Source organism: Rhipicephalus sanguineus, chromosome 3, assembly GCF_013339695.2.
Source record: "Rhipicephalus sanguineus isolate Rsan-2018 chromosome 3, BIME_Rsan_1.4, whole genome shotgun sequence".
Classification (NCBI taxonomy): Eukaryota; Metazoa; Arthropoda; class Arachnida; order Ixodida; family Ixodidae; genus Rhipicephalus; species Rhipicephalus sanguineus.
In genome coordinates, this window is record NC_051178.1 from 177,251,015 (window position 1) to 177,277,757 (window position 26,743).

General features: G+C 41.8%; 1 protein-coding gene across 1 annotated transcript in view; it reads left to right on the forward strand.

The window, feature by feature from the left end:
- The window catches only part of LOC119387721 (protein polybromo-1-like), a 72,648-nt gene that overhangs the window by 29,509 nt on the left and 16,396 nt on the right, over positions 1–26,743 (forward strand). The window contains 20 exon segments of the mRNA XM_049413624.1: positions 137–248; positions 341–511; positions 2,206–2,349; positions 3,945–4,045; positions 4,138–4,180; positions 5,588–5,701; positions 6,484–6,672; positions 6,887–6,981; positions 7,551–7,689; positions 8,070–8,171; positions 8,309–8,386; positions 16,326–16,502; positions 17,630–17,714; positions 20,150–20,225; positions 20,637–20,809; positions 21,297–21,394; positions 23,299–23,370; positions 23,836–23,883; positions 24,364–24,486; positions 24,621–24,740. Of these exon segments, the coding sequence (XP_049269581.1) occupies positions 137–248; positions 341–511; positions 2,206–2,349; positions 3,945–4,045; positions 4,138–4,180; positions 5,588–5,701; positions 6,484–6,672; positions 6,887–6,981; positions 7,551–7,689; positions 8,070–8,171; positions 8,309–8,386; positions 16,326–16,502; positions 17,630–17,714; positions 20,150–20,225; positions 20,637–20,809; positions 21,297–21,394; positions 23,299–23,370; positions 23,836–23,883; positions 24,364–24,486; positions 24,621–24,740 (2,260 nt within the window).

The window sequence follows — 26,743 nt, forward strand, 5'->3', positions numbered from 1 at the left end:
AAGTGAATTTGAATACTGTAATATTCGTTCGATTATTGGAAGTGCTCGAATATTCGCACAAGCCTAATAATGAGTGGTTCACAGTGCTACTGGGTTTTCTTCAACCCCACACCACTCACACGCATGGTGATTGCAGGAACAAGAGTCGCAACCACAAGCTTCGTGTTCTTTACGATACCATCAAGGATTACACAGATGCCAAGGGCCGCAAGCTGTCAATCATTTTTATGAAGTTGCCCTCCCGGTCGGTATGTGGCATCTCTCTTGCCTTTCTTAACTCGCTGCTGCGTCTGTCGGGGTACGTGGCTTCCTCATAGCTTCCTCTCTTGGTCCCCTGCAGGAGTATCCTGATTACTACGAGGTGATCAAGAAGCCCATTGACATGGAGAGGATAGCTGCTCGTCTACTTAAGTACAACCAGTATGAGTCCATGGATGATCTCCTGGCCGATTTTGTGCTGCTCTTTGACAATGCGTGCAAGTACAACGAGCCAGACTCGCAGATCTACAAGGTGATTAGTCCTTTTTCTGTCCTCCTTTCTCTTTCTCAGCTATGTGAATTTTCTTTGTCTGCTTGCCACTTTGTTCTACACAGTAACTTCCATTAGCAGTATTGCTAAAATACAAGCAGGGGGGGGAACCATGCCAAGTCATGGTACAACTAGACAGGCAAACAGTACCATACAGTGGTAGCAGGATAAACAGTGCCAAATAAAAAGTTAATTTCAAGAATAATGACTCAATGTTAATATAATTTTTCATCTTCTTTAGACTAGACCAAATGACGGCTGATTTTATCATATAAAAGTATTTCTTGCTTTCACAACCAAGAGTAAAAGTGAACGTGTATCTAAACGAGGTGATCCTGGCACTTTCATGTTATGCAATGTTGCATAGCGACTGGCAGAAGCTAGTGGTACCAGTGGGAGCAGGTGCGTACTGGTGAGCTTGACATTTGTTTTGCGTTCTCACCTTGAATCAGATGCACTTCCTCAGCAATTCAGTGATGTCGGCACCAGCACTCAACAATGCATATTACATTCTGTGACGCACATATTATCGGTGCTATTTTGGAAGGGGCTCTCTTTAGTTTGAACTTTTTGTTATTCAAATAACTTTCCAACCACCATGTTCTTCTAATTAGGGAAATTTCAATGTGCTAAAGTGCAAAGTCAGCCTCTTGGCCTGTAAACTTTGTGCCCCTGCTGTTTCTCTCTCTGCATCACCTCTGAAAATTTTTTCCAAAATTTCACTCTCGCTTAGTTTACACTGGCAGCTTCTGCCTTTCTTTTTCAGTTTTGTGTAGAGATGTGTAATTGCTCTTATACAGACAATGTCTTCTATGGCTTCTTTGTGGGTTTTGTGATGGGGGTATGGCAATGCTGGATTTTGGACCGAAAATGTGGGTCAATCTCGAAGCTAAAGCCACATAACAGAGCACCACGCCTACAGCCACCATATTTGCTTATATGCAACCAGCTCTAATTAACGCTGGTTGGTGTTGACCAAATGGCGGCCAAATGTTGTCTAGTGTTGTATTATGTTGGCTATCTGCTTTTATAACTCCAGCATTGTCTTCATTCCACCTCAGCCAAATGATTGAGTTGTCTTTAATTTTTTCTTTAACTGCTTTTCATTAGACTGTAAGGCAGGTTTATGCACCCACATGCATTGACACCAGTCTCATGATGTGAATCGTTAATTTCTTCTTCAAGCAAAGCCTGTTATAAATCAAAGATGTCGGTGGCAACGGCGTACGTGAAAAAACCGGTGCCAGTGAGCGTACAGAAATGCGGTTTTAGAAAGTTCGCCTGTCACATGCTTATTTATATGCGTCGATTTCCAATAATTGATGCTATCTCAATCGTGGCTTGTCGGCGATCAGCCATTTCTGATGCGGCAATCTGACCTTTTATCGAGGTTATTGAGGTTACTTCTCATTTCACAATGCCACATTTCATTGTTGCCTGGATGTTGCCTGCATGACCATCGTTATTGCCTGTAGCAACTGCACTGTTGCACTGCTAAGCACATGGGTACAGGTCCAATTCCCGGCATGGAAGAAGGAAACAGTTAGGATGAAGCATTGCGCAATGTAAGAAAGTAGTACGATGGGCACGCACACGCAAAACTTCGCTTGCCCCCATTTTTCCAATAAGGCAAGGGCTCCTGAAACTTGGTTCTTTTTAAAATTTTCTCTTCCCAGGACGCGCTGATCTTGCAGAGGATAGCCCTGCAGACGAAGATGGAGCTGAGCAGTGAGGAGCTGGAAGACGGTGGAGTGCCTGATGTGCGGGGCCTCATCCAAGAGCTGCTGACCAACTTGTTCATCTCTGTCTACAACCACCAGGTCAGTTTTGATAGAGTTAATACTGATGAAGGCAGAAAACAGTCCAAAACGCCGTGATTCCTGGCCATGGCGGCTGCATTTTGATAGGGTAGAAATGAATAAGTGCTTGTGTACTTAGATTTGGGTGTGCATTAAGTGGGGAAGTGGGTTTTTAAAAATCATCAAGATTCCCTTTACCAAATTCAATGAAACTGCACAGTCTTGTTTAGTTTTCTTTGCCGATTCCAAATATGCAATTATTCTTCAAATATGTCCATTAGTTCTGAAGTTAATTAAAATTAATTAGCATTGTTTCCGGGAGCAATGGAGCAAGAATTACTCATCAAAATCTTGCTTTAGGCACATAGCCGGATACTAGGAAACATAAACTTCACAGGGGTAGGAATACCTTTTTGATGTGCAAACTATTAAGAATTATACAGCATATCAAAGCTTTCTGTTCAAGATGTGGCTAGTTAGTTGTTTAATGCACGGACAATTAAAAAAACATTAAAACTGAAATACAAAAATCTGCTGCTACCCCTATGGGCAATACTCATGTAGCTCAGTAGTGCAACAAGAATTACAATTCTAGGTGCTTTGATTACTGAAAGACCACTCCCGAAAGGTTGCAAAGAGTCAAAAACTCAGGTTTTGAGAAAATGCAGAAAAGCAAATAATGCTGATTTTGAACCTCATGCAACACAAAATATTAATTTTTTTTTGTTAGATGATTAGTAGCCACCAGGGATATAACTTGCATGAGTACTGCTGCAGCATACATCATTCAACAGCCACATAGCATCAAGAGCTCCATTTTTATGCTTTTTTTTTTTCATTTAGAATATAGCCTGTTTTTTGTGGTATAAATTGATGCTGTGGCCAAAATATCAATCCAAGGTGTAAGAAACTTGGTCAGTACTTGCGGCAATGCATGTATGTTACAAAAATGCTGTTTTAAAAAAACTGATTTTTTTTCATGATTTTACATCTTGAAAGACCAGTGTCCCCCCTTAAAGAACCCAGGTGGTCTAAGTTTTTCTGTAGCCCCTGACTACAGTGTGCATCGTAATTGTAGTGCGGTTTTGGTGCATAGAACCCCGGAGTTTGACTTCTTTTTAAAGAAAACAGTCATCATAAAACAAATTTAGATATTGAGATTTTTTTCTTGCCTTAAGCTTTTTCAAAAAACCTAATGTGTATGTCTATGTGGGCGTATTTGTATGTGTTTTATGTCCAAGTAGCCACATAATCTGGCCCTGAGCTGCAAATTGTTAATGAGCGGGCAGCAATTCTCGTCTGTACAGAATGGCCCTGATTGAATACAGGGGCTGTATACTTGGTCGGTCACTTGTGTTGAGGGCACTTTCACATTTTCGTGGCATGCGTCCAACGCGACACATTGCTGGAGTGAGGGCCAAATTCTGCCGCCGGTCAGCATTCATTGAAAATGGCATCTGTAAGCTGATCGAGTCAGAATACGGATTCCTGATTTGCGGCTTGCATTTGCCGCATGATGTGATTCCTATCGCTTGCTCCTGTTCTTTTACTTTGTAGTTGTTGCTACTCACACTACCTAATACTGTCCTATATCTCGCTTTCTGTGATGATCTCAGGACGAAGAAGGGCGCTGCTACAGCGATTCCTTGGTCGAACTGTCGGAGTCTGCTGCTGAATCAGGGCAGCAGGTGGTCGGCGTTGACGGCTCCGAGGATAGGTATGCTCCACTTAGGGTAGTTGTGCCACTGTGGTGCCTGATTGCGACACCTGAAACCTTTGAAGTGTATAAAACTGCAATTTGCATTGCAGGAGGCCCCTGACACTGGATATCATAAAGCGAAAATTGGACAGGGTATGTTTCTATTTTTCTTAATTGTCAGCCTAATCACTTCATCTTGTGATGCACTGCCAGGTATGACACGGACCGAGAAAACGAGAGACAACACAGGGTGATGCGCAGACTAACAACTACTTTATTTCGAGAAAGGACAGACCTATGTACAAGAAAGAAAGGAGGAACACGAAAATGGGGGGAAATTCAGAAATAAAAAAATGGTACACGAAAAAAGACAGCATTACTGAATTTCCCGCCATTTTCGTGTTCCTCCTTTCTTTTTTGTACATTAGTCTGTCCTTTCTTGAAATAAAGTTGTCGTTAGTTTGCGCATCACCCTGTGTTGTCTCTCATTTTTTCAGCCTGGCAGCGCATCACAAGATGAAGACGTACCAACTAGCCCCTGTTGCTACCTTCTCAGCTTAATCACAAAACGCATGTAATGAAGCATGCATTGGTCTTCGTTGTTTCTTGCTTGAAAAGATGTCTTCCCATTTTTCTTTTCTTTTCTTTCATGCTCTTTGTACTGGTGGATGTGCACATTTCTGGAAACATTTTGAGAAGTTGCATAATGTTCTTAAATAGAATACTTTTGTGCATCCTTTCTTAAAGTGATACTAGAGAAAAAATATTATTTCATTTCTGTTAGTAAAACTACCCTTCTACAATGTTAAAAAACACCATTCTTACTGCAATAAGACACATGATAAACAAAAAAAAAAGTGTAAAAAGAAAAAAAGGCTGGATAACACCGCTTTTAAGTTCCTGCGCCAGCTTACTGTAATGTTATATACCTTGATGGACTGTAATAGGGCCTGCATAATTTATCTGTAAAATTGATTTACAGTGTATATGAGCCAGAGGCTTGCAAGTTTTTAGAACCTTTATTAGCCAGCGGGGCCGTAATACGAAGAAAAAAAAAAGCCTTTGAAACCTCTGAACCGACAGTGACGTACTGGTGTCATGGTTTTGGTGGGAAATTCAAGAAATTAACTTTGGCCTTCATTTTCTCTTCCAATGATGAATCTTTGATACTATAATTAACAAAAAGAATTATCGAAGAATAATTTATTGGTCTAATTTTAGCATTTCGCTTAAGTGTCTCTTTAAGGTTGAAATTGAGCAGTCTTTTGGCCTGTGTAACTTTGGAGCATCAGCCTATTTAAAAAAGCACTGTTGTGATACAGGAACTGTATTTGCACTTGATGTGTATCTTTCATTGCATGATTAGAAGTTTGATGGTGGTGCGCAGTAGGAGAACATGATTGTGTCATCCAGATATGGTTATTTTTGTGGTTCTCTGCATGAGCATACAGAAACTAGGCATTGCATGAACCAGGAACGTGATTATCAATTAGGTTATCCTATTATGTTTCATTTAGTTGCAAGTCTTTGTTACTCTGACGTACTTCTGGCTATTTTCAGGGTTGCTACTTGCGTCTGGACCGCTTTCAAGAGGACGTTTTTGATGTGTTTGACCGAGCGCGACGGATAAGCCGCACTGACTCCCAAGCATTCGAGGATTCTGTTGAACTCCAGGTACCAGCTTGCATACCCTGAAGTTTTATAAATACTTCTATTGCGGTGCCAAACTCTGTCCTTGATTTGTTGCTGATCACCAGTAGGTGTGCATTATGTGAGTGTACACCAGTGAGCTAGGTAACTCAGACATTAGTACATGTGTTCTATTGTTCATCAGAACATCCAACAGCGCTAAGTGGCAGCGTTTGTATGTTTGAAGTGACAGCATTTATATGTTTGAAGAAGCAGTGTCAGAGAGGCATTATCATTAGTTATCACTGGTGCCATCACCAGGTAGCCCAGTATGTACCAATTGATCCTTTGCTGAAACTGTAGCTGAACCTGGTGTTGGTGACCCATACTTTCCATATGCCATAACATAATCCATGGCATTGTTAGTCTTGTCTCGCACCAACCTTTCAGTTCTCTGGAGCAACAAGAGTTCCTTAGGGCCTCAATATGCAACAGACTTGACCATGTGCATATTGCACATGGCACTCTGAAACTTCTAGACTGTGCTTGCTTGAAACCATATCACTGCTTCCTGACGTAATGATCGGCCCTGCTAGCTCCACTTTAGCAACTCTTCTACACTGAAATAGATATTTGATAAATCTATCTGTGTTATTATTCCCATGTTCTTGTCTCCACTTGGTACTGTTCATCTTTTCTTGTCTGTATTTCTTTTTGTCCTCACACAGAGTGCATCTGCTTTGGATTTATTTTCATTTTACTGATTGTACTAAATCACTTGGCAAAGCTGAGCGTACGCATCTTGTCTTTCTATTTCTCTGTCGCAGTCCTATTTCATTCGCCTGCGAGATGAGTTGTGTGGCCAGGGAGACATCTTGCAGAGTCCAGCGCTCAGCTACACCCAGCAGGAACTAACAGAAAGTGTAGACTTACTGCGTGCTCAGAAGTTGCCTCAGGAACAACAGGAGGCAGCCGCAGAGGCCGACGCCGAGAGAAAGAGCCAGGAGGTCCGAAAGGTAGTATACTGCAGTGCCCGCTGTGATCGCTGTTGTGATCATTACATTTATGATTGTGCTATCTTTCCTTCCCCGTGGCTTTTTGTTTTCCTTTACTTTTCTTCTCCTGATCACCCTGTTTTCCACCTAGTCTTGCTGGGTGAGACAACCTCTGTTCAAGAGTTTGCAGTATTCTTGCACAATCTCACTTGCATTGCACTCATTTGAAACGCAGGAGGAAGAGAAGTGCAATGAGATGTCCTCATCAGACAGCATGGAGCACAAAGGGATAGTCATTCACGTTGGTGACTTCGTCTACATTGAGCCGAGGTATGCAAACCCTAAATCCACTCCATCATCTGCCACAGAATGGGCTATTGCAAAGTACATTGTTGGGATTGTAGGCACCAGCCATCGAAATTAGTGGTAAAGAGGTTACTGTCTCTATCTATCTTCTCGTAGCCTTTGCGCCACTGACTTCCAAAGGGACTACTGCAGTAAAACCTCGATAATTCATGCTCGGCTATTTCTAAATCCCGTTTAATTTAGCCGCTGACTGCCAGATGCAGCAAACGGCGCATATGATTACTCGCAGTAATCCAAAGTTCGTTAGTTAAGCTGCAACAAAATTTTTGTCTGGATGCAATTTTTCTTATGTTGAGTTAGTTCAAAAACATAATTAGTAGAAAATGTTTCTTCATCCCAGTGACTTCGCATTAACATGGTTTTACTCAACTGATTTTTACCATGCACTTGGATATTATAGTAATACATAGTTAGATGGCTATGCCCGTAACTAATTTGTGCAGGTGTTAGCTGAAACAGCAGACTTGTTAAAGTGAGACGAGCATGCCACTATGCTTCTCCAGTGTTCTTAGCCGCAATGTTTCCTCTTTCAGTGAAAAGGGAATGCAGCCTCACATCACAAATGTTGACCGCCTCTGGAGGGATAAGAGCGGCGAGCAGTGGCTCTATGGGTGCTGGTTTTATCGACCAAACGAAACCTTCCATTTGGCATCGAGGAAATTCTTACAAAAGGTTAGTGTGGTCACTTCTAGGTGGAGAGAAGGCTCTTTCTAAGAGGGAACTTTTATGAATAATACTAGCTCAGTGTTTATCACATGCTTAGAAGGGGGAGGAATTCGCCACCAGGAACTTCCGTTGTATTACCCTGTACGTCACTATCCACACAGTAGTCATTCACAGTGGTCATTTGTTGGGAGTAGTATTGCTTTTACTGTACGGATTTGTGCAGCATAGAATTTCCAAGCAAGGGCATTCATTATATTACAGTCTTGTCATGTTCCAAGTACTCATTCACAAGTACATGCATATGGCCATTCAGAATTGTACTGTGTAGTGTGGTAGTTCATGAAAAAGTAAATTCACTCCTTTCCTCTCTTTTTTTTTTTTTGCAGGAAGTATTCAAAAGTGACAATTATAACTCCATTCCGGTGAACCAGGTTTTGGGCAAGTGCTACGTTATGCCGGTGAAGGATTACTTCAAAAGTAAACCAGAGGTATGTGCAGAATGGTGTAGCAAGATCCTGCCCTGTTGTAAATATTTGCAGTTGCCTGCTGTTTTATACAGCAAAGAAAGGGTCTCTGGCTAAAGACGGGGTAAGCAACATCCTTATTTTAGATGTCTTTTATGCAGGGTTTTGACGACAAGGATGTGTACGTATGTGAATCCCGCTACTCTGCAAAGGCCAAGGCATTCAAAAAATAAAGGTTCGTCATTTCCCTCTACTCTTTCTTTTTATTTTTTTGCTTTGAGTGCAGGGAATATATGTATAGCAAGAGATGCTAATCACAGTGCCAAAATTTTACTAGAATAACTTGGCAAGTGCATGTACAATTTGTTTAATTACAATGTTTACTTTTTAATTTTATTTTCTCCCGAAGCGCTTAGCACCTTACATTGTGGTGGCGAATACATATGACGTGTAAACCAAGCAGGACAGAAAAGAAATTATGCACACTGTCGTTCGTCAATGGCACACGCAACTTCCGTTGTCTTAGTGGTTCATACGGCGTCCGTTCTCTATGCATGACAAACAAGCACCACGTCACGCTGAGCCTCACAATGGGTGCCACTTCCCACTTGTTCTGCGCCACGTGTTGATCACACGTCTGTGCACCCTTAAGTCACTCCCAGGGGAAGGCGATGTGACACATGCCGGGCAAACCCTACGTTATACTACTATAGGAAGTTTAATACAGGCTTTAACATTGAACCAAATTGCAATCTGATTATAAAGTAGGTCAATGCTTTAGTCGGTGATGGCAAACGGTGCACTGCGAGAAATACAGTAACTGCATCTGAAGGGGCTGTCTATCCTTCGGCTAACACTCCAGGAGTTGTGCACCACAAAGAAGAGAACATGGAGAGAGAAAGAGTACCTAGGAACCAACAAGAGCACGATAGCAAGACACTGTCTTTAGACCAGGGGTCTCGAACATGCGGCCCACGGACCTTTCGCTGGCGCCCCGGCATGCACATGACTGTCTTCGTCCCATATTTTTTATTTATTTTCTTATTGAGTACGTTCATGACTGTCCAAGATTGCTAAATGGTACTCACATTATTTTCTCACCTATTGCGATTCATAACACTTTGTTCAGGTAAGCTACACAGACGTGACTGACCTCAAGCATTTTTACCATGAGGCACACCATGTGGTCACCATATGTTGAAACATAGCCGTGGCACAAAAGCTCCATATTTCAGAATCGGCATGCAGGTTTTAGTCACTTGGGAGATCGGTATCGGTATGTTTCGAATCCGGACTTTAAATCCCTTTCAGAAATGACCCATATATGAGATACGGGAAAGGCCTTCTTTCAAATGGCAACGTTAGCTGACATGTTCTTCAACCCCTTCCCCCCTCCCCGGTTCAACCTTGACTCTCCTTGCTCTCGCGGGATTAAATTTCGTAACTGTGGCCCTCCTGCTGAGGTGCGTTTGAGACCCCCGCTCGAGACGTTGAAACTACAGAGGGCATTAGGGTTCCTGGTGAGGAAAAGGAACCACTGTTCGATGACAAAAAGAGGACCACTGCTGGCCAAAGGCTAACACGCACGCACCTTCCGAAGCCTCAGTGTGGTCTCCCCCAAGCCTCATCTAAAGCATACATGTGTCACGCATGCAAGAACAAGTGCTGTAATTCCACCAATATTGGTCCAGTGGAATGTCCTGCTGATCCTCTGTGGATAAGGCAAGTGACGGTGTATTATGACCTGCTGCGATTTTGTGTCCAGGCAGTAGGCGAGGAATATCAGCGTTCCCCAACATGCATTTGTGTCACACAGCTACACTGCGGACACTTGAATGCCCACAACACACCTGCACTCATATTTAATGAGTTCACTCAACTGTAAAGGAGAAATAGAGTACAAATATGCAATTGTAAAAGCAACAAAAATTCAATACATTGGACAAATGCAACAAATAGGCAATTACAAATGAAATTGAGTTGAAAAACAAAACAAAAAACAAGACACTATGTTTATTGTTAACATGCGATTAGTAAAGTACTGCTTGTGAGACAGAGTTTGCTCCATGGTGAGTGGCGCCATGGAGATGAAACACTCAGTTTAATCAGAGTTTTCTGTTCCCTGTTTTCTTTTCGTGATGCTCAAGTGTTTCTTTATGAGATAGGAAAGTATTAGAAAGAAACTTAACATAAAAGCTGAGGAAGTCACACTTCTCTCGGGCACTGTCAACAAAAATCTAGCTTTGAGAGTTGCGATTTCACCACAATTCACATGGCTTTTATTGACATAATGACACTACCTTGATAGTGATGTAAATAGAAGAGATTGAGCTCCAAACAACAACGTTGTTTTTCACCGTATGAAACTAAGATCATAAAGTCTTGCTACATACTGATATTAAGGAGATAAAATTATTCCTTCAGCTGAGGTAAGACACTATACTATATCTCAGGCTCAGAGAATGTGAAGTCTGATTGCTTAAAGGGCCCGTAAACCACCCAGACGTCGAAATTTAGCTGGGGTGTGGCAGTTGTGTATGAGTCTACAACGAAGACGTAGCCATGAGAATTCTTCGAAATGGTACCGTAATAGCAGAGTTACACGCGTTCGATGATCCAAAAGGGGCCCTCGCTTGTTTCGCTCTTTCCTTCGCTATGCTCCGTTCGCCTGCTCCTCTCTCCTCCTGGCTGAGTGCTCCTCCTCACCATGCGAGGAGGAAGAGTGGCGATCGCACGTACCTGCGAGCAGACAAACAGGTTTTGTAGGTAACGAGCAGACGTCATGGAGAACGCTGAGGGGCTTAGGATTGCCGAAAAGCCCGGAGAGGAGAAGGGATTGTTTCTTGGAATCTGTGGGGCGCCTGTGGCTCGTACCGCTGCCACATTTGTCCTTGCTAATCGTCATGGGATTCTGAACTCGACGCACGCATTTACTTAAAATGTTAAAAAAATTATTGGAGGTGGTTTAGGGGCCCTTTAATCTACCATTAGAGAAAATATAGTTAACATGATATATGCATGTGGATTTCATTTGTTTATGTTTAAATCCATCTGGCATGTTTAACATCAACAGGAAGTACTATACTGTCATTGTCACAGCAATTCTGACTTTGTGAGTTGATAGTGTTCAGTCGACGTGATTTATTTATTTGTTATCTTGAGTGACATGAGTAGCACCCACGGAACAAGAGTGCATATTTTTCATCAAGCAGTTTCAATTTCCAAATTATTGGCACAAGCACTGAAATCGAAATTGCGTGGAGTGAGGCTTTCTCAAGCAACAACATTACCACCACTGATAGCTCGTAGTTTTGTACACTCCCAAAAAACTGCCAGCAAAAATAACAATATAGCTAAAACAATACTAAATCTTGCAACAGTGGACGGCACTTTATCTTGTTAAAATACATGCATTATAGGGGGTTATTTGAAACATGAGCACAACAAGTCGTGCGTGCGAATCTGTCCCTCGTTTGGATCGCTCCGCGCGCTGTCGGAGTGTCAGTCACTCTCGCTAGTTCTACGTAGCAGCCCTAACAGTCAGAGCTGTGACCCCCTATCCCGCGGTTCACGTTGAGTCGCGACCCCGGCGGGTTTCAGGCCAGTGGGGACAGAGACAAGTTTTTCAACTGAAGGTGTTTATTTACCTCAAATACATGTCTGCCAATTGCAACAAATACAGTAGCACACCAAGTTAACAGAACACCTCAGTGGTGGAGTGTTCCGCACTTTTGGGGGAAACAGCCGTTAACAGATAGCAAGCATACGTTGAGGGAGTGATAACTGTTCATCTCACCTCGCGTCACTTTTGCACTCCGGTTCGGGGCGGTAGTTCGCACTCCATGGCCGGAGCACTGCAGGTGTTGATGGCGGCGGCAGTGCTCGCGGCTTGGGTCCGATGTGGTCAGTGACACTTCCCAAGACCGAAGACGGCAAGGCCCCTGAGAAAGTGACGCGCGTTCCTCGAGTTGAGAGGAGAAATCTCCCCACAAAAGGGGAAGGAGGGAACGGGGTGTCTCGGCTGCAAAATGAGCGCAGTGCGCGAAGGGCAACGGGGGTGGCCAAATCGCCCCTTCCAATGCAACCCCTCTCGCCGCTGCGCACGTAAACATATCATGAGCCGAGGCACCTCGTTGAAGACACTGGGTTGCGCATGCAACCCCACAGCATGCATGTGCAATTTCAGTTGCTGTGCCTAATTTCCTTAAATGACTAGGTAAAGAAAGCTAATTGAAAATGAAGTATTCATCACCTAAATAAGATAGGAACTGTATGCAATTGCCTGACTTATAAGTCTATATTATTTATTCATTGAGTAGGATACACTTAATAGGAACAAGACTGGTACTAAATCATTTTCATTGGTTAATTGTATGCGCACGGTGCTGTTAAAAATGGCAGTTCCATCGAGCTTACTGCTTAACAGTGGCCATAGTAACAATTAGTTGCCCCATTTGATAGCGTGTAGGATAATGCAGTACTTGTAAATATTATTATTTGTAAAGTTTGGAGTGACCATTACAAGGAAAACGTTCGGGTAAAGTTAGCTACAAAGATGAGAGATTAAAAATTAGAAGAGGGTATGTAGTAGCCTTAGATGCAACTGCCAGCCCATTCAGCGGGCATTCATATGAGGTGTTTACTTTATGTCACCAGAAAACAATTCCTGTGCATGCCATCTCCTATCCAGTAATCTGCCAACCCTCCAAGCCTTCCATAATTGCTTGTAATTGCAATGTACTAGTACAACTATTGTGCTGCTGCCAGGTGCTCTTAAGTTCAGCTCTGTAATATTGTATTTGTGCTTGTTGCCACTCAATCCAAATGCATTCCTTACTGCTTGAAATGTGCATGCTGAATGTATCTAACTCTTGCTCTAACAACTGCTGCATGATTTTACTTGATTTTTTTTTTTCGCTGCATATTCATAGGCATGTTATACGCCTCATGTAGCAGAGCATTTTAATGAGTGCTTGCCTTTTAAAAAAATTACCATGGTTTCAGGTGAAAACATCATCGCAAGATGCACATGTTTTAGTTTGAACATGTTACAAAGTTACGCAATTCATTGCACATGTATACTTCGTAACTGACACATTTATATTTATCAACCTTTTTAAAGGCTTTCAATCGTGTGCCTCATAATCATCTAAACGTGAAGGTACGTAACCTCTGACTTGATTATAGCATAATTCGGTCAATTGAACAATTCCACATGACCAGTGTCTATTAGTTGCCATAACTCTCTCATCCATATTGAACTGTAAATTTTTAGTTGTCTGTTCATGTGATGCAGTTATTAAAATTAAAATGGCAGTGAGCCTTTTTGCAGATGATTGCATCATTTTCATGATAAATAATGCTTATGATTAGTTGGAACTGTTTTCTACAGGAACAACTGAACTGAGATGTTCACTGAGTCAAGTGTGATAGATAGTAATTAGCACTGATAAAATAAACTATTGGTTTTAATTAACTAATGATCTGACTAATTAACTCTGACATCCTGCCACACCTTCTTTTGTGTACTGGCTGAGTGTGATGGAACACATTGTGCTTTCTGTTGAACGTGCAATGATTTGGACACGGAGCTTGTCACTCATCTGCAATGTTTTCTCATAAAAGTCTATTACATTAGTAGGTCTGCACACGATTGAAAATGATGCTTCTCCCTGGCTTCTGCATGTTAAGTATGCTGCTGCTCTATGCCACAAACTGTTTGCTCCCCTGCTTCTTGTTGGGTTGAAGGAGGCGCCAACATTTCTTTTTGCATACCATTCATTCCAATGGATTCTTTACCATTGCTGTGATGATGAAAGCTGCAATGAAAAGATTAAGTGTGATCACTCATATCACCTAGTTTGTAGGACCATTCGGCACACACTTTCCCCTCACAGAGACATCACATCTTTGTTGAACAGGCGAAGCACAACGCTGCCTGGCCAGTGCATGACAAAGCTTGCATGGAGACTGTATGTGTTGCTCCTTCGGCATGAGAAGTCCTTGCTGTGCCTATTGCTTTTCAGGAATACTTTGTGCCCCACGAGCAGCTGACTGCTGTACTCTAAACTGCATTACTCTGTCTTGGCAGCCTTTACTGGTGAACCCTTACCCATAGCTCAAATTGAGTCACAACCACAGTGAATTCAGGTCTGTGCAAGCAGGAGTGAGTCTTTCCCACTAAAGCTGTTTATCGTCAGCTGTGGTGGAGACAGCAGACACCCGAGGGTTCCAGTTAATATAGGTCACAGCATAAGAGTTCAGGCAGAACTGCAGATTGGAAGGGGAGACTGAGAAGAGTTCACCTCACATATCTGCATACGTACTTGCATCCTTAGGGCGTTAAGTTGCTCGCGATGGCCAGAGCAGTGCAAATGTCTTTGCAGCTGAGACAGGTTTCTGCCACTTTGCAAGCTGATTGGCAAGGCGGCATCAGGGGAACAGCTGTTCTCTGGAGAGAAAGTGTCTCTCCAGTTCTAAGAAATGGGAAAGAGGAAAAGGGAGTGTTAGAAGTAGTGGGAGCGGCAAAAGCAATCTTTCTGTGCAACTTTCTTTGCAATGTATGCATAATCGCGTGATAAGCAACTATTGAATGAGTGCAAGCGTGTCCCCAAGTGCAAAGAATAAGTGGTGTACTGGATAAAAGGAAATATTCAGAACCTTTTCGTAAAAACCCTTCATTGCCCTCAATGGGTCCTGTTGAATTTTAATCTTTCATGGTTACGTCATCAAAATGTGTCAACAGTGAAGTTATTGAAATAACAGCACAAGGCAAACAGGGGATAGGAATTGAGGCAACATGAACACTCATGTTGTCTGAATCCCTGTCATTTGCCTCGCATTGTTATTTCAAAGATGTTAAAGGCACATTAAAGAGATAAGCAGCTTTCCTCTTATTAGTTTAACCACCTTTTCACAATGCCAAAGCACCACTTTCGCCTAGAGAATATGCTTGGTAAGCAGGAAAGCGGGCAAAATGAAAATGCACGTGGCGACGCCGCCTCGAGGTTCCCACTCCAACTCCCCTTTATGTTGTAGATTTTGAAGGCAGTCTGCTAGGGCCTGCATAATTTTTTTTTATTGGTGAAAAAATTACATTGTGTACCAGTGGGAACCAGAGACATTAACACAGCAAGTTTCAGGAAGTTTCAGTAAAGCCTATGAGTCCAAAATACAAAAAAAAAGCACATTGAAATCTGTTAAGTCAAAGTGACATTCACGTATTCATATTCCACCACAAAATTAAAAAATGAGGCTTTGACTTCCATTTTCTCTGCTAATAATTAGTCCTATGATGGTGAAATTAATGACAGTAGAGTTCTCATAGATAGTTTATCGATCTAAACCTATTTAGTACTTCACTTAAGTGTCTTTTTAACTTACCAACTCACCTGGCTTGCTGTTTTGGTACATTAATGAAATTGCCTCTTAGAATGTGTTAGTTCTGCTGTGTTTCCATATTAGCTAGGGACAGTAATCCTCTGACCATTTAGATGGGCAGATTATAGTACCTGTAATGAGACATGGTTTGAACTCTCCAACCTTTTGTGATTTATGCTGTGTGGGAAAACCCTGCATCTTTTTTTCTTTTGTCCTTCTTTTGTTATTTGTACTGTAGGAACTCATTATTTGCATTTTCTCATAGTTATATGGCAACTTGCATTTCCACTCGCACAGACTGTGCATTTATTGCATTGGCGTACATTTACAAGATGATATAATAGTATTAACTTACCAGCAGTGTTATTTATCAAAGACTAGAATGATATACTTTAGATCATAGCAGCCTCAACTTGTAGTACATCTATCCAAATTCCTCAGTTCGCACTGGTCAACTTGTAAGTTGCTCTTTATTTTGTTTTTACTGTTGTTTCAATGTGGGTTGTCATTATTATTATTATTATTATTATTATTATTATTATTATTATTATTATTATTATTATTATTATTATTATTATTATTATTCGTACTAGTTGTAGTGCATGCTGAGACCAAATGTTTTAAAGTGCATTTTCTTATTTGTTTAAATTTGTTGATGCCAAACAGGATTCTGTAAACCTTTGTAAACTTGTAGGATTAAAAATTGCCTGAACGTTTTAGTGTGTTACTGTTTTCTAAGACTGTCATTCTTATATATCACGGATAGAAAAAAGTGATGTTTGTCTTTGCACTACTTAGATATGGAACTTTGTTCCAAATGAGCACACAAAACTGGTACCCAGAGAAGAGGTCTTGTCGGCGGTACGGGTGCCATCTGTGTTCAAGGACGCTGCCGAACGGTCTGCAGACAATAACAGCAATTCCATGGGCTTCTCCCTTGAGGAGGAGTTTAAGGTCGTCGACCGACCTCGTCCGGTGAGTCAGAGGGCTGTCAGTCAGTGATCGGTGGTGCTCAATAGACTACGGTAAGCTACCTTTAAAATGAGCTCGAAGGGACTGCGAAAGCCTGTTCATCTCATCGGCAGTTTTGCTGGAAAAAGCTGGCGTGACGTCTACAAGCTTCAAGTGTAGCAGCAACCTGCAAATAACCTCACTGTATAAATGCAAGCTCAGTTTCACAGATTGGGTTTGTAATAGGAAACATAAAAAAAAAACAAAAAAAAAGCTGTACATTGGAGTAATCAGTGTATGTGCACTGAACTGATACATTTAAGCCGCTACACTTTAAACTGCTTTCATCAAAGGCTCATTGTTGGATATTGTTGCCATATTAGGATATTGCCGTTTTCAAATAATATTGACAGTCCTGTAACAGCTAAGCTGGCTCAATTAGCTTAGAGGCTCGTCAGTAATTTTAAATAACCAAGAAACGTGTCGAAACCAAAACCGAAACTGGTAGCTGCTTCGTGCAACGTCTGAAATGATGTCTCAATATGTTTCACTGTAGTGTAACTATAGGGCACATGATTCTAGCACGAGAAAAGAGACGCTGGATCAAGCTGCGCCAGCTTTTCAGAACTTGACAGTGACAATTTTTAGCGACTATGCGACTATTTGAGCGCCGAAAAGATCGCCATTTGCTTTTTGATCTGCCGTCACTTGAAGCGATGTAGGATACAAAGTTTACAAACACAGGTTTGTCTGCATTAAAAAACATGATTCTGGAATCGGCTACCAATCTAAGATTGATTTCCAGGAAAATTAGATGACTTGTAGCTGTATCGTTTGGCATATATGAGAGTACCGAAGAGAACATATGTTGCGAATTTTATTGAAAAAAAAATCATCGGAGTTCCCCTTTAAAATGAAATGTCATTATGTTCAGGGATGTCTACTGTAGTTGCCTGATTACTCAGTGCAGTCCAGTTTACAATATCTGGGTATTGTTTAGACATTGAAATTTCTCAACAGTATATAGTAGCTCAAGATTTGATGCATTGAATTTTATATGATCGTCCAGGTACATTCGTTGGCATGCTATAGTTGTGCATACTCTGACTACTGTAGAGGTAACCTGTTTTAACCACGGTGATTCATTTCAGAATGTCGCAGTGAGTGTTTCAAGTGAAGAGGAAAACATGACATATTATGAGCAGCTCAATCTTCCTTCGGGGGTGTTTAAGTTAGGTAGGTGAAGCGTGATTCATGCTGTGATTGTAATGCTGCACATTTTGTGAGATGAAATTCTTGGCTCTAAGTGAATAGGCTCTCACTGGGGCAGTTTTTTTTCAGTGAATTTCAAGGTATTTGGTGTACGTCCAGATTTTCTTATATACAGGGTGTTTTTTTTATAGACAATGCAGATTTTTTATAAAATTCTATGACAGTCAGGCTCCTGTTGTTTTCGCACATGAACTCTGTGTCGAGGCGGTAGTACTTTTCCGCAGCTAAAATGTCGTCGACGCGACAAATTAACAAAAACTCGTTAATTTACTTTTTAATTATTGACTTGAGTGCAGTTGTTATTAGAAAGTTATAGTGCATGATAATTCATGGCATACCTATTTTTTAGAAATTACAAAAGTTGCACGTAGTTCGAGATCTTTATCATCGAATTTCAAGGGCGGAATCAAAACTGATTGCGCCCGGCGCGCACGAAGCGCGACAACTCTGCTACGTCAGACTGGAATTGCCCATGACAGGGAGTGGCGAAATTTGAATCAAGGCATGCCAAAGCAGAATCTGGCCAGAAAAATCAGCAAACATTCTCAGATACATAAGTAGACAGCTTATTGTTTGTGTGCGATGTGTAGTGCTGCCTGTTTCTTTCTTAAACTATAAAGAGGTGCAAAAAACTATTTCACCTGTCTGCAAGAAGCACCACAGTGGCTATCCCCGAGTTTTATGCTTCCCAGACAAAGAAAAGGTTGATATTGTCGTTTTCTTGTGCATAGCTCAAAAGAAACAGATAAGCACCAAACACTACACTAAAAAATAAGGCGATGCGCTGGCACAAGTGAGATGACTGGTAGCTTTTCACGAAAAGATACGGCCGCGGCGCACCTTCGTTCAAATTTCATCACTTCCTTGTCACTGGTAGGTCCAGTTTTACGTAGAAGAGGTGTCGCGCTTCGTGTGCTCCGGGCACAGTCAGTTTCGATTTCACCCTTGAAATTCGATGATGAATATCTCGAACTACGTGCAATTTCTTTTATTTCTAAAAAATTGGTATGCCATAAATTATCATGCACTACAATTTTCTAATATAAACAACTGCGTCCAAGTCAATAATTAAAAAGCTGTTAACAAGTTCTTGTTAATTAGTCGTGTCTATGTCATTTCAGAATAACTGCCAGTTGGGCGTGTTGGTATACATTCGTGATGGTGAAGCGCTAAAAGAAACGGAGACTTACGAAGAACACAAGACGCAGCACTCGTCCTGTGTTCTTCGTAAATCTCCGTTTCTTGTTGTGGCAAAGTTTTTCCACGTGGACATAGAGTACGTGTGCAAAAACGACAGGAGCGTGACTGTCAGGATTTTTATAGAAAATCTGTATTGTCTATAAAAAACACCCTGTATATATATATTGTGTAATTAGCCACGCTGCATGAGTTACTGTCACCGGTAGTGTAAGTCATCATTTTGTTGCATGAAACATGAAGTATAGTATAGCTTTACTGCATCTACATAATAGTCACTGTATGGCACATCTCAGCTGCAGTTAGGTGCCAGTGCTTACCACTATTGCTTAGCTGTAGGCTTGTGCGAATAGTAAACTTTAGGTTCGATGCGAATTGTGATTTGGTCGAATAATTGCAAATCAATTTCGATTAGCATATATCACATATTATAAAGAAAAATGAACATATTTGTCATGACCCAACTAACCTGCACAATATTTTTTAAATTTGAAACTAGGCATGGGCAAATGTCTTTATTTGTTTTGGTTCAAAGGGAAGTGGAAGCAACTTTGAATAGTAGCAGGATTTGACTTTCAGTAGAATGCAAGTGATAACCTGTAAAATACATTACGTTTCAAAATTTACTTATAGCATATATGCCGGTATAACGAGCTTTTAAACTTAAAATATGATGAATCGATGTGAGGGTAATATGTTCATTTAACCTTGAAGTGAGGCTTCGCGGCAGTACGGATTTCCCCTGGAAAGGTGTTTTGACGGTGTAGCCCCTGCACTGCAGTGAAACCAGCTTTACAGGAGGTTACATGCAGTTTATAAATGCATATTTGTTCATTTCGAATACTTCGAAATTTAGAATAACTTAAATTTGTTTCAAAGCGAACTCGAATACTGCAATATTCATTCGAATATTCGAACTGCTCAAATATTAGCACATGCCTACTTAGCTGTAGTGAAGTTCCCGTTCTCATTCCCGTTTTTTATTTAGTATAAGCAGCTGGGACTGCTTGGCATAGTGACCTTACTACATAAACGTAATTTCCAAACGAACAAAATAGCAGTGAACTGTAATTGGCACACTGACAGTTGGTTGTGTGTGAACTCCATGATCTTGCACGACATAAAAGCCTTTCTCTGTCGGGAGTGTACTCTTAAATTGATAGGGTCAAATGGCCTCTTCTTAATCACTTTGATAATTTCAGGTGACTGCTGCTACGTTCGCACAGAGCACTCAAAAACACTTATTGGCCGCATCGACAAAATGTGGATGGACAGAGAGTGAGTATTGCACTTGCACATTCAAAGCAAAGAGGTTCGATTTTGATCTGTGTGCTCATGCAGAAAGCTATGCACAGTCCAAAATTCTTTTTACTCTGTGTTTTTTTTACCCGGTCGGTAGTAATGATCAGGTACTTAACAACTACCACTGAAGCTTTCTGGCTGCTGTCAAAACCTTACTGCATAGTGACACCACCGTAGGAATACCTGTGCTATGTATAAGACCGTACTTATGGTAGTGTTGCACGGTCACAAAGAAACATTTCTGGCACACACTGCACTTGTTCTTAGGTTTTCATTAACACAAAGCTGTTTTCTTTGATGTTTGCTTGGGTGATATGCTTGGTAAGCACTCTTTCACATAGCACAGAAATGCACACACACACACAACCTCTGTATTGCCCATTGCAGGGGAAATGGCTTTTTCCATGGACCATGGTTTGTGTTGCCGAGTGAGATCCAACACCCGCCATCGCGAGTATTTTTCCGCCAGGAGGTGTTTCTCAGCTCCATTGAAGACACCAATCCTCTGCTCAGCATCATTGGCCGTTGCAGCGTGCTTGACTGCAAAGATTACACCACCTGTGAGCATTGCCACTTGATTCTAGCTGATTCATAATGCTCAAGTGGAAGTCTGCACCAGCTTCATTACAGGCTCTGGAGCACCTAAACGAATGCATAGAATTGCATGTACTGTTACCGTGCAGTGAACCTGTACTAGACATAAGATGATAATGTGCATCCTGTTTTATTCCTTTTTTTTTTCTTTCTCATAATTTTTTTGTGCAAAAATTATATTTTACCTGTAGGGTTCTTGGTTGTCGTACTTTGAAAATGTCGTGTCATAGTTGCAAGGAAAGGTTTATCTTGCATCATCTGTGTAGGGTAACATTGAAATGTTCTTTAAAATGTCAGCTTGCTGTTCATTGCATACCCTGACAGGTTTAAGTCTTAGGGTGATCGCTTAGCATTTAAAGAGAATGCTGCAAGAGTCTATTTGTATGGAATTATACATGCTGTACATTTCCACAGTCATGACAGGGTTTTCATGGGACTTTATAAACTTTGCAGGCCGGCTAACGGAAATCACTGAATCTGACGTGTACATTTGCGAGTCTCGCTATCTGGAGGCCGAGCGACAGATTCGAAAGTTGCCCAAAGGCCTCAAGGTATGTAATGCTATGGGCAGTTTTCTTAATGTGTTAAGTGTTCTGGTTGCACTCTTTTCGGTTGTTTTATTCGTTTGTGCACATGTTTCTTCAACTGTGCTAGAAAAACAAGATGTCAGACTTAACTGTATTTAGCATCTTTGTAGTGCAATGCATTAGAAGCATCTCAGTTCAATGACTTACAGATGGGAAATTTTTAATGCTGTTGTATTCTGATTGTAGACACATTCAGCCATGCCATAATGGTTACGGTATCTGGCTTCTGTGCTGGAGGTCCTCTTTTTGAAATCCGCCCATCTGACGATTCTAGTGGAGCGCATTTATTTAATATTTATTTATTAATGTTTATCAATCTGGAATGCCATGGAAACTGATGGGCTCAGGCATGCATTGAGCTCACACATGATGCACTACTACTTCATTGTATCTCTGGCTGCCACCAACGAGAGCCTCAGCTACTTAGCATCCTTGACAGCAGATGGCATTAGTTTCTGCTTGTTGACCCACGAAAATGCCAAGGCGTCACGAGATTGGAAGAAGATTCTCGACTTAAGTAAAAGGGCTTCACATTAAAAACAAATTAAAGATATACCACGATGCATGAGCAAGCATTGCTGCTGAGCTGAAAGTTTATTTCTGCAAGCCTGTTTAGATGTAACTGGGCTGGTCTAGGCAAAGAGAAAAGTTACAGAAAATTCCACTGTTTGCTGGGTAATGCAACATACCTACATTAGGGACAGTTATTTTGTTGCCAAATTATTTCGTATTCCTTTCCAATGTCTAAAATGGGAACATATTCACTTAAGCAGTTGTAGAATGGCGTGCAACTGCCATTAGAGTCTCATATGTTCACTTCAGTTACGCTTGCAGCATGATGTTCTTTTTAAGTATATGTGCTCAATATTAAAGGGACTGAAAACCTATTTTTCTTAACTCAGTCTTTTTACGGCACAACAGAAAGCTCACTCTTCGTAGTGTTTGTAGCTGCAGCGGTTGATCCCAAAAGCGCGTGGTTATTTTATAAGCAGTATTTTTTGATCTGAAATGCCCCTAAACTATACGTAGACGTCCTCCAGCAACGCTCTGAAGCGATAGTGGTGCCGATAGCCCTCCTCGCATTATGCTCAAGGTTCTGCTTTCACAGGAAGGAGTGAAACTGTGGTTAACCAAACCTTCATATTGACATTTTCGACCGTTTCGCAATATGAAAAGCAAGTAGAATAAGTTTTCCGAATGCTCATCGCCATGTAAGGCCCCTTAACCGCCTCGCGAGCCAGGCGCTCGTGGCCTCCACGAGTTCCGGCAGTGCATCACCGGAGCTAATTTCGGAGGCCTCAAGGCACTTTTCGTACTTCTCCAACTCGTCAGCAGGTGCCACTTGGCCCTCAGCTAACAACATTCATGCTGCCGCTCATTAGCATCGGGTCATACGTCAAGCGAAGGCGGCACCACTGTTATGCTCAGTGCAAACAAAAGCATATCTGCAAGTTGGAAGTTAGAAAAGATTATTATAAAAAGTGTGCTGCATTTCAATGCTAATATAGAGACAATTAATAGCGTACATCAGTAAAAGCTCACATGATCGTCTACAAGTGCATCTTCAGTTTTTTGCCATGAGAGGTACCAAAAGTAATTTCGAGTGAAGAAATAAAAATATGAATCCGCTTTTAACGAGGGAAACAGGGTTCATTTTAGACAATGCAGTAGACAATCCTTCTATTAGTGGGGTTATCTGAATTCGTCTTCTGAGCGGTTGTCAGTCTTTTTTAAGTTACAATTTACGATGCTCTTGTGCATTCTGATTATTCGTAACGTTTCTTGCTTGAAACAAGTTTTCTTTTGTTTTGAGTATCTATTTAAGCACTACAGCAAGCGTTTAGCCATGATGTGCTCGTGCTTTGCAGAAATTTTCTCATTCTGAGGCAGTAACTCCAGACGAGGTGTACTACTTCAAGAATCCCATCACCCCTCAGAAGGTAAGCGAACGAAAAAACAACAGTTGCTCGTTTAAGACAACTTAATTTAGGTTTATAATGCCATTGTATTTTTCTTATGCGTGAGGTAAAACGGACTACAGTGTATTTTCATCATCTTTGTTCATATTGTTTAATGACCCCAATGTGATGCACTGCTGTTAAATGTCGCAGCTATAACTTGCGTGTGAATTAAAATCTGAAGGAGTGAATTGTTATGCAGAGCTTCATTTCTGTGCCCTCCTCACCGCTGGTGTGCTTTTATTATACTGATAAACGAAGGATTATGGCAGGGTAAAGGGTTTAAACATTTGCAACATTGTTAGAACAGCTATCTGGTGTGGAAAATTGTTTGTTTTCAAAAAAAGAAATTTTTTTAGAGCCATTTGATTTTGGCTTTGTGCATAACAGCACTGTCGAATTGAAGTTTTTTAATTCACTTGTAATTCTGAAAACTCTCGCTTCTAGTGTGATCCTGGCATTGCTGATGGTGCTGACATGCAACCAACGGGAGACGTAAGTTACCACGTGTCTCAATTCCTAAACCAGCAATGTGAACACAGACACCAGAAGAGCACGCCTTGCAGCATTACGTCTGCGTTCTGCGTCCTGTCTGTTTACTTGAAGACTTCAACATGTTCATGAAAATTTATCCAGCTAGCCTTGACTATTTCACGCGATGACCTTACCTATTTATTCGGAAGGGAAGCTGATGCATAATGTGGTAAGTTGTAAACAACAAACTCTCACAACACCATCATATCAGTGAGCTCTAGTTTCAAACTCGGAAACCTGCATTTCCTCAGCAGTGAATATACAACACATTTTCTATTGGTCTGCTCGGGTGAGCTAATTAACAATTTTTTTAGAATTTTAGAGTCGAGCACACGGGTGCCCTGGAGCCCTACCCACGGTTCGGGCTCAGTGGTCATGTGCTTGCTCACCGTGTCCCTTGTTCAAAGTTTTCTTCAGCAATGCCTTGGTGCCCTTGAACAGGAGATGTCCCCAATGCCTTCTTCCCGGGTTATGTCTGAGACAGACAACGAAGAATCCAACGATGTCCCCTGCTCTGCCTTGGCAAGGGATGACAGCAACCTGTCATCTGCCTCTGGCAAAAAGGTCCGTCTCTTCTGCTCCTTTGCTAAAAACCAAAGCCCCCCAAGCTCTAGGTTTTGCTGGAATGGAGCCCGAGGAAAGTTCCCTCACATTGTCTCTTCCCTCCCCTATCCCCCCTCCCTTCCCCTGGCCCACAGAAAAGTACCAAGCGTGTCGTCACGGGTTACTTGCTGTTTTCAAGTGAAATACGCAAGTCAATAGTGCAGTCCAACCCTGACCGCTCATTTGGAGACATCAGTCGCCTTGTGGGCAATGAGGTGAGACCTGCCTGGCCCCTCTTCTGAGGCATAGTCAACTGCTTGGCTCCACAGTGCCGCAGTGTGCTTGCATCGTGGCCTCATCGCCATTCATAACGCAGCTCGCTCAACATCCCCTGCTTGCCGCTCGTCAATCGCATCTGTAACAGCTGTGGGTGCATTCATTGCCTGCTTCTGTGGTCACCTTCCATTGAAACTCATCCAAGGTGCACTTTATGAGCATTGTTGCAAGCTCACCTTTCTGGTTTTCTTTTGTGTATTTTCTGTTTTCTTTTTGGCAGGATTTCTAAATACCAGCACTAACACGCTCGAATTTGTATCCTTTCAACTTCGCGACTACCAATGCATCACTTGTGTGGTCACCTCATTGCTGTCTGCAAACGAACTGTCCTTATGCCATGAACTTTCTAGGGCACATTGCATTTTTGTTTTTATTTATGGCATGATGTTCTCACGAGATGGCTTTCCCCATGTTATGCTGGGACATACTTTGTCCTCCACCATCAGGCTCTAACTTCATTCATGAAAGCACTTGACAATAGGAGGACTGCAACTGATGCCTTGTTGATGCACTTTACCTTGTGACATGTGTTCTGGTGTTTTAACCCTCTGAGTGCATGATTCAAGGACTCCATGTACGAGTTCTGTTTACAAATATAGGTAGGTCAGTGTTTCCTCAACATACACTACAGAGGGAAAAAAAGCTGAGCATATTTGCATTTATCAGCAATAGATGCAATAGTATACTTAGTTAAGTATAACCCTCTGCCCAAATAAGTGGCCTGCATTGTCATAGCCACTGTAGGCCACTTTAAATCTCATTAATTAAAAAATTAGTAGTGGCCACTCCACTTTACCAGGAACAATATGCACTAGCGTCGCTTCGCATAACTACATTCCTCTTTTTTAAAATCTTGGTGCTCGATAGCTGGGACACCCTTTTTATTGTGAGCACTAACTGTGCGTGTGATCGTCTTCATATGTGCAGACCAGTTGTGATCATCATTTGGCTTGTTGGGTGTCTCGTCTCTGGCTCGTGCAACCAGACCACCATGCCACACGTCATTTTATAATGTATATGACATGCACACATGCTTGCAGATGCATACACACATGGGGATAAAGCACCCCTCTTCATGAAATAATATGATGTTTGTGCCCCTAGTGTCCCATAGACACCATGAAGCCTTGGCATTCTTCTGGCATAATTGTGATGCACTGGAATAGACCCGCATCCAAAGGGACCCTTCTCATTCAACAGCCAACAAAGGAACTAGCCTTGCAAAATGATTGTGCATGAAATGAAATAATTAGAGGTGTGCGAATATTCGAAATTTCGAATATTTTTCGAATAGTGTTTGCTATTCGATTCGATTCGCACTGAAATTTTACTATTCGAACTATTCGAACTTCCCAAAAACAAATGCAGTCAACGTCCGGTTGAAAGTGACCCCTTCAGATTTTCAATATGCTTCACCTCATTACACTCTCGTATTGCGGCAAAGCTGCCTTTCAAGCTCCGTTACGGTCGAACTTAGCCAAGAGACAAAGTCCGGTTGGAAGTGGTCCCTAGATTTTCAATATGCTTCATCTCATCACACCCCCGTATTGCAGCAAAGCTGCCTTTCAAGCTCCGTTACGGTCGAACTTAGGCAAGAGACAGTCAACGTCTGATTGGAAGTGGTCTTTAGATTTTCAATATGCTTCACCTCATCACACCCCCGTATTGCAGCAAAGCTGCCTTTCAAGCTCCGCTACGGTCGCAAATGTACGGTCGCAAAACTCAAGAAAACGCTGGTTCCAATATGGAGATGAAAGATGTGGCAGAGTTGGGGGCTCATTTAATGCTGTTTCGGACCTGAAATTTGGGCAGGAAGTCCGAAAAATCGGACGCCGAAGCTTTTTAGCATCCAAAATTTCAGATGTTCTTATATATCGACGTCTACGAGGCAGATTTGGAACTCCGGACTTGAAGGGAGCACACCCCTGTCCGCCACATCAGT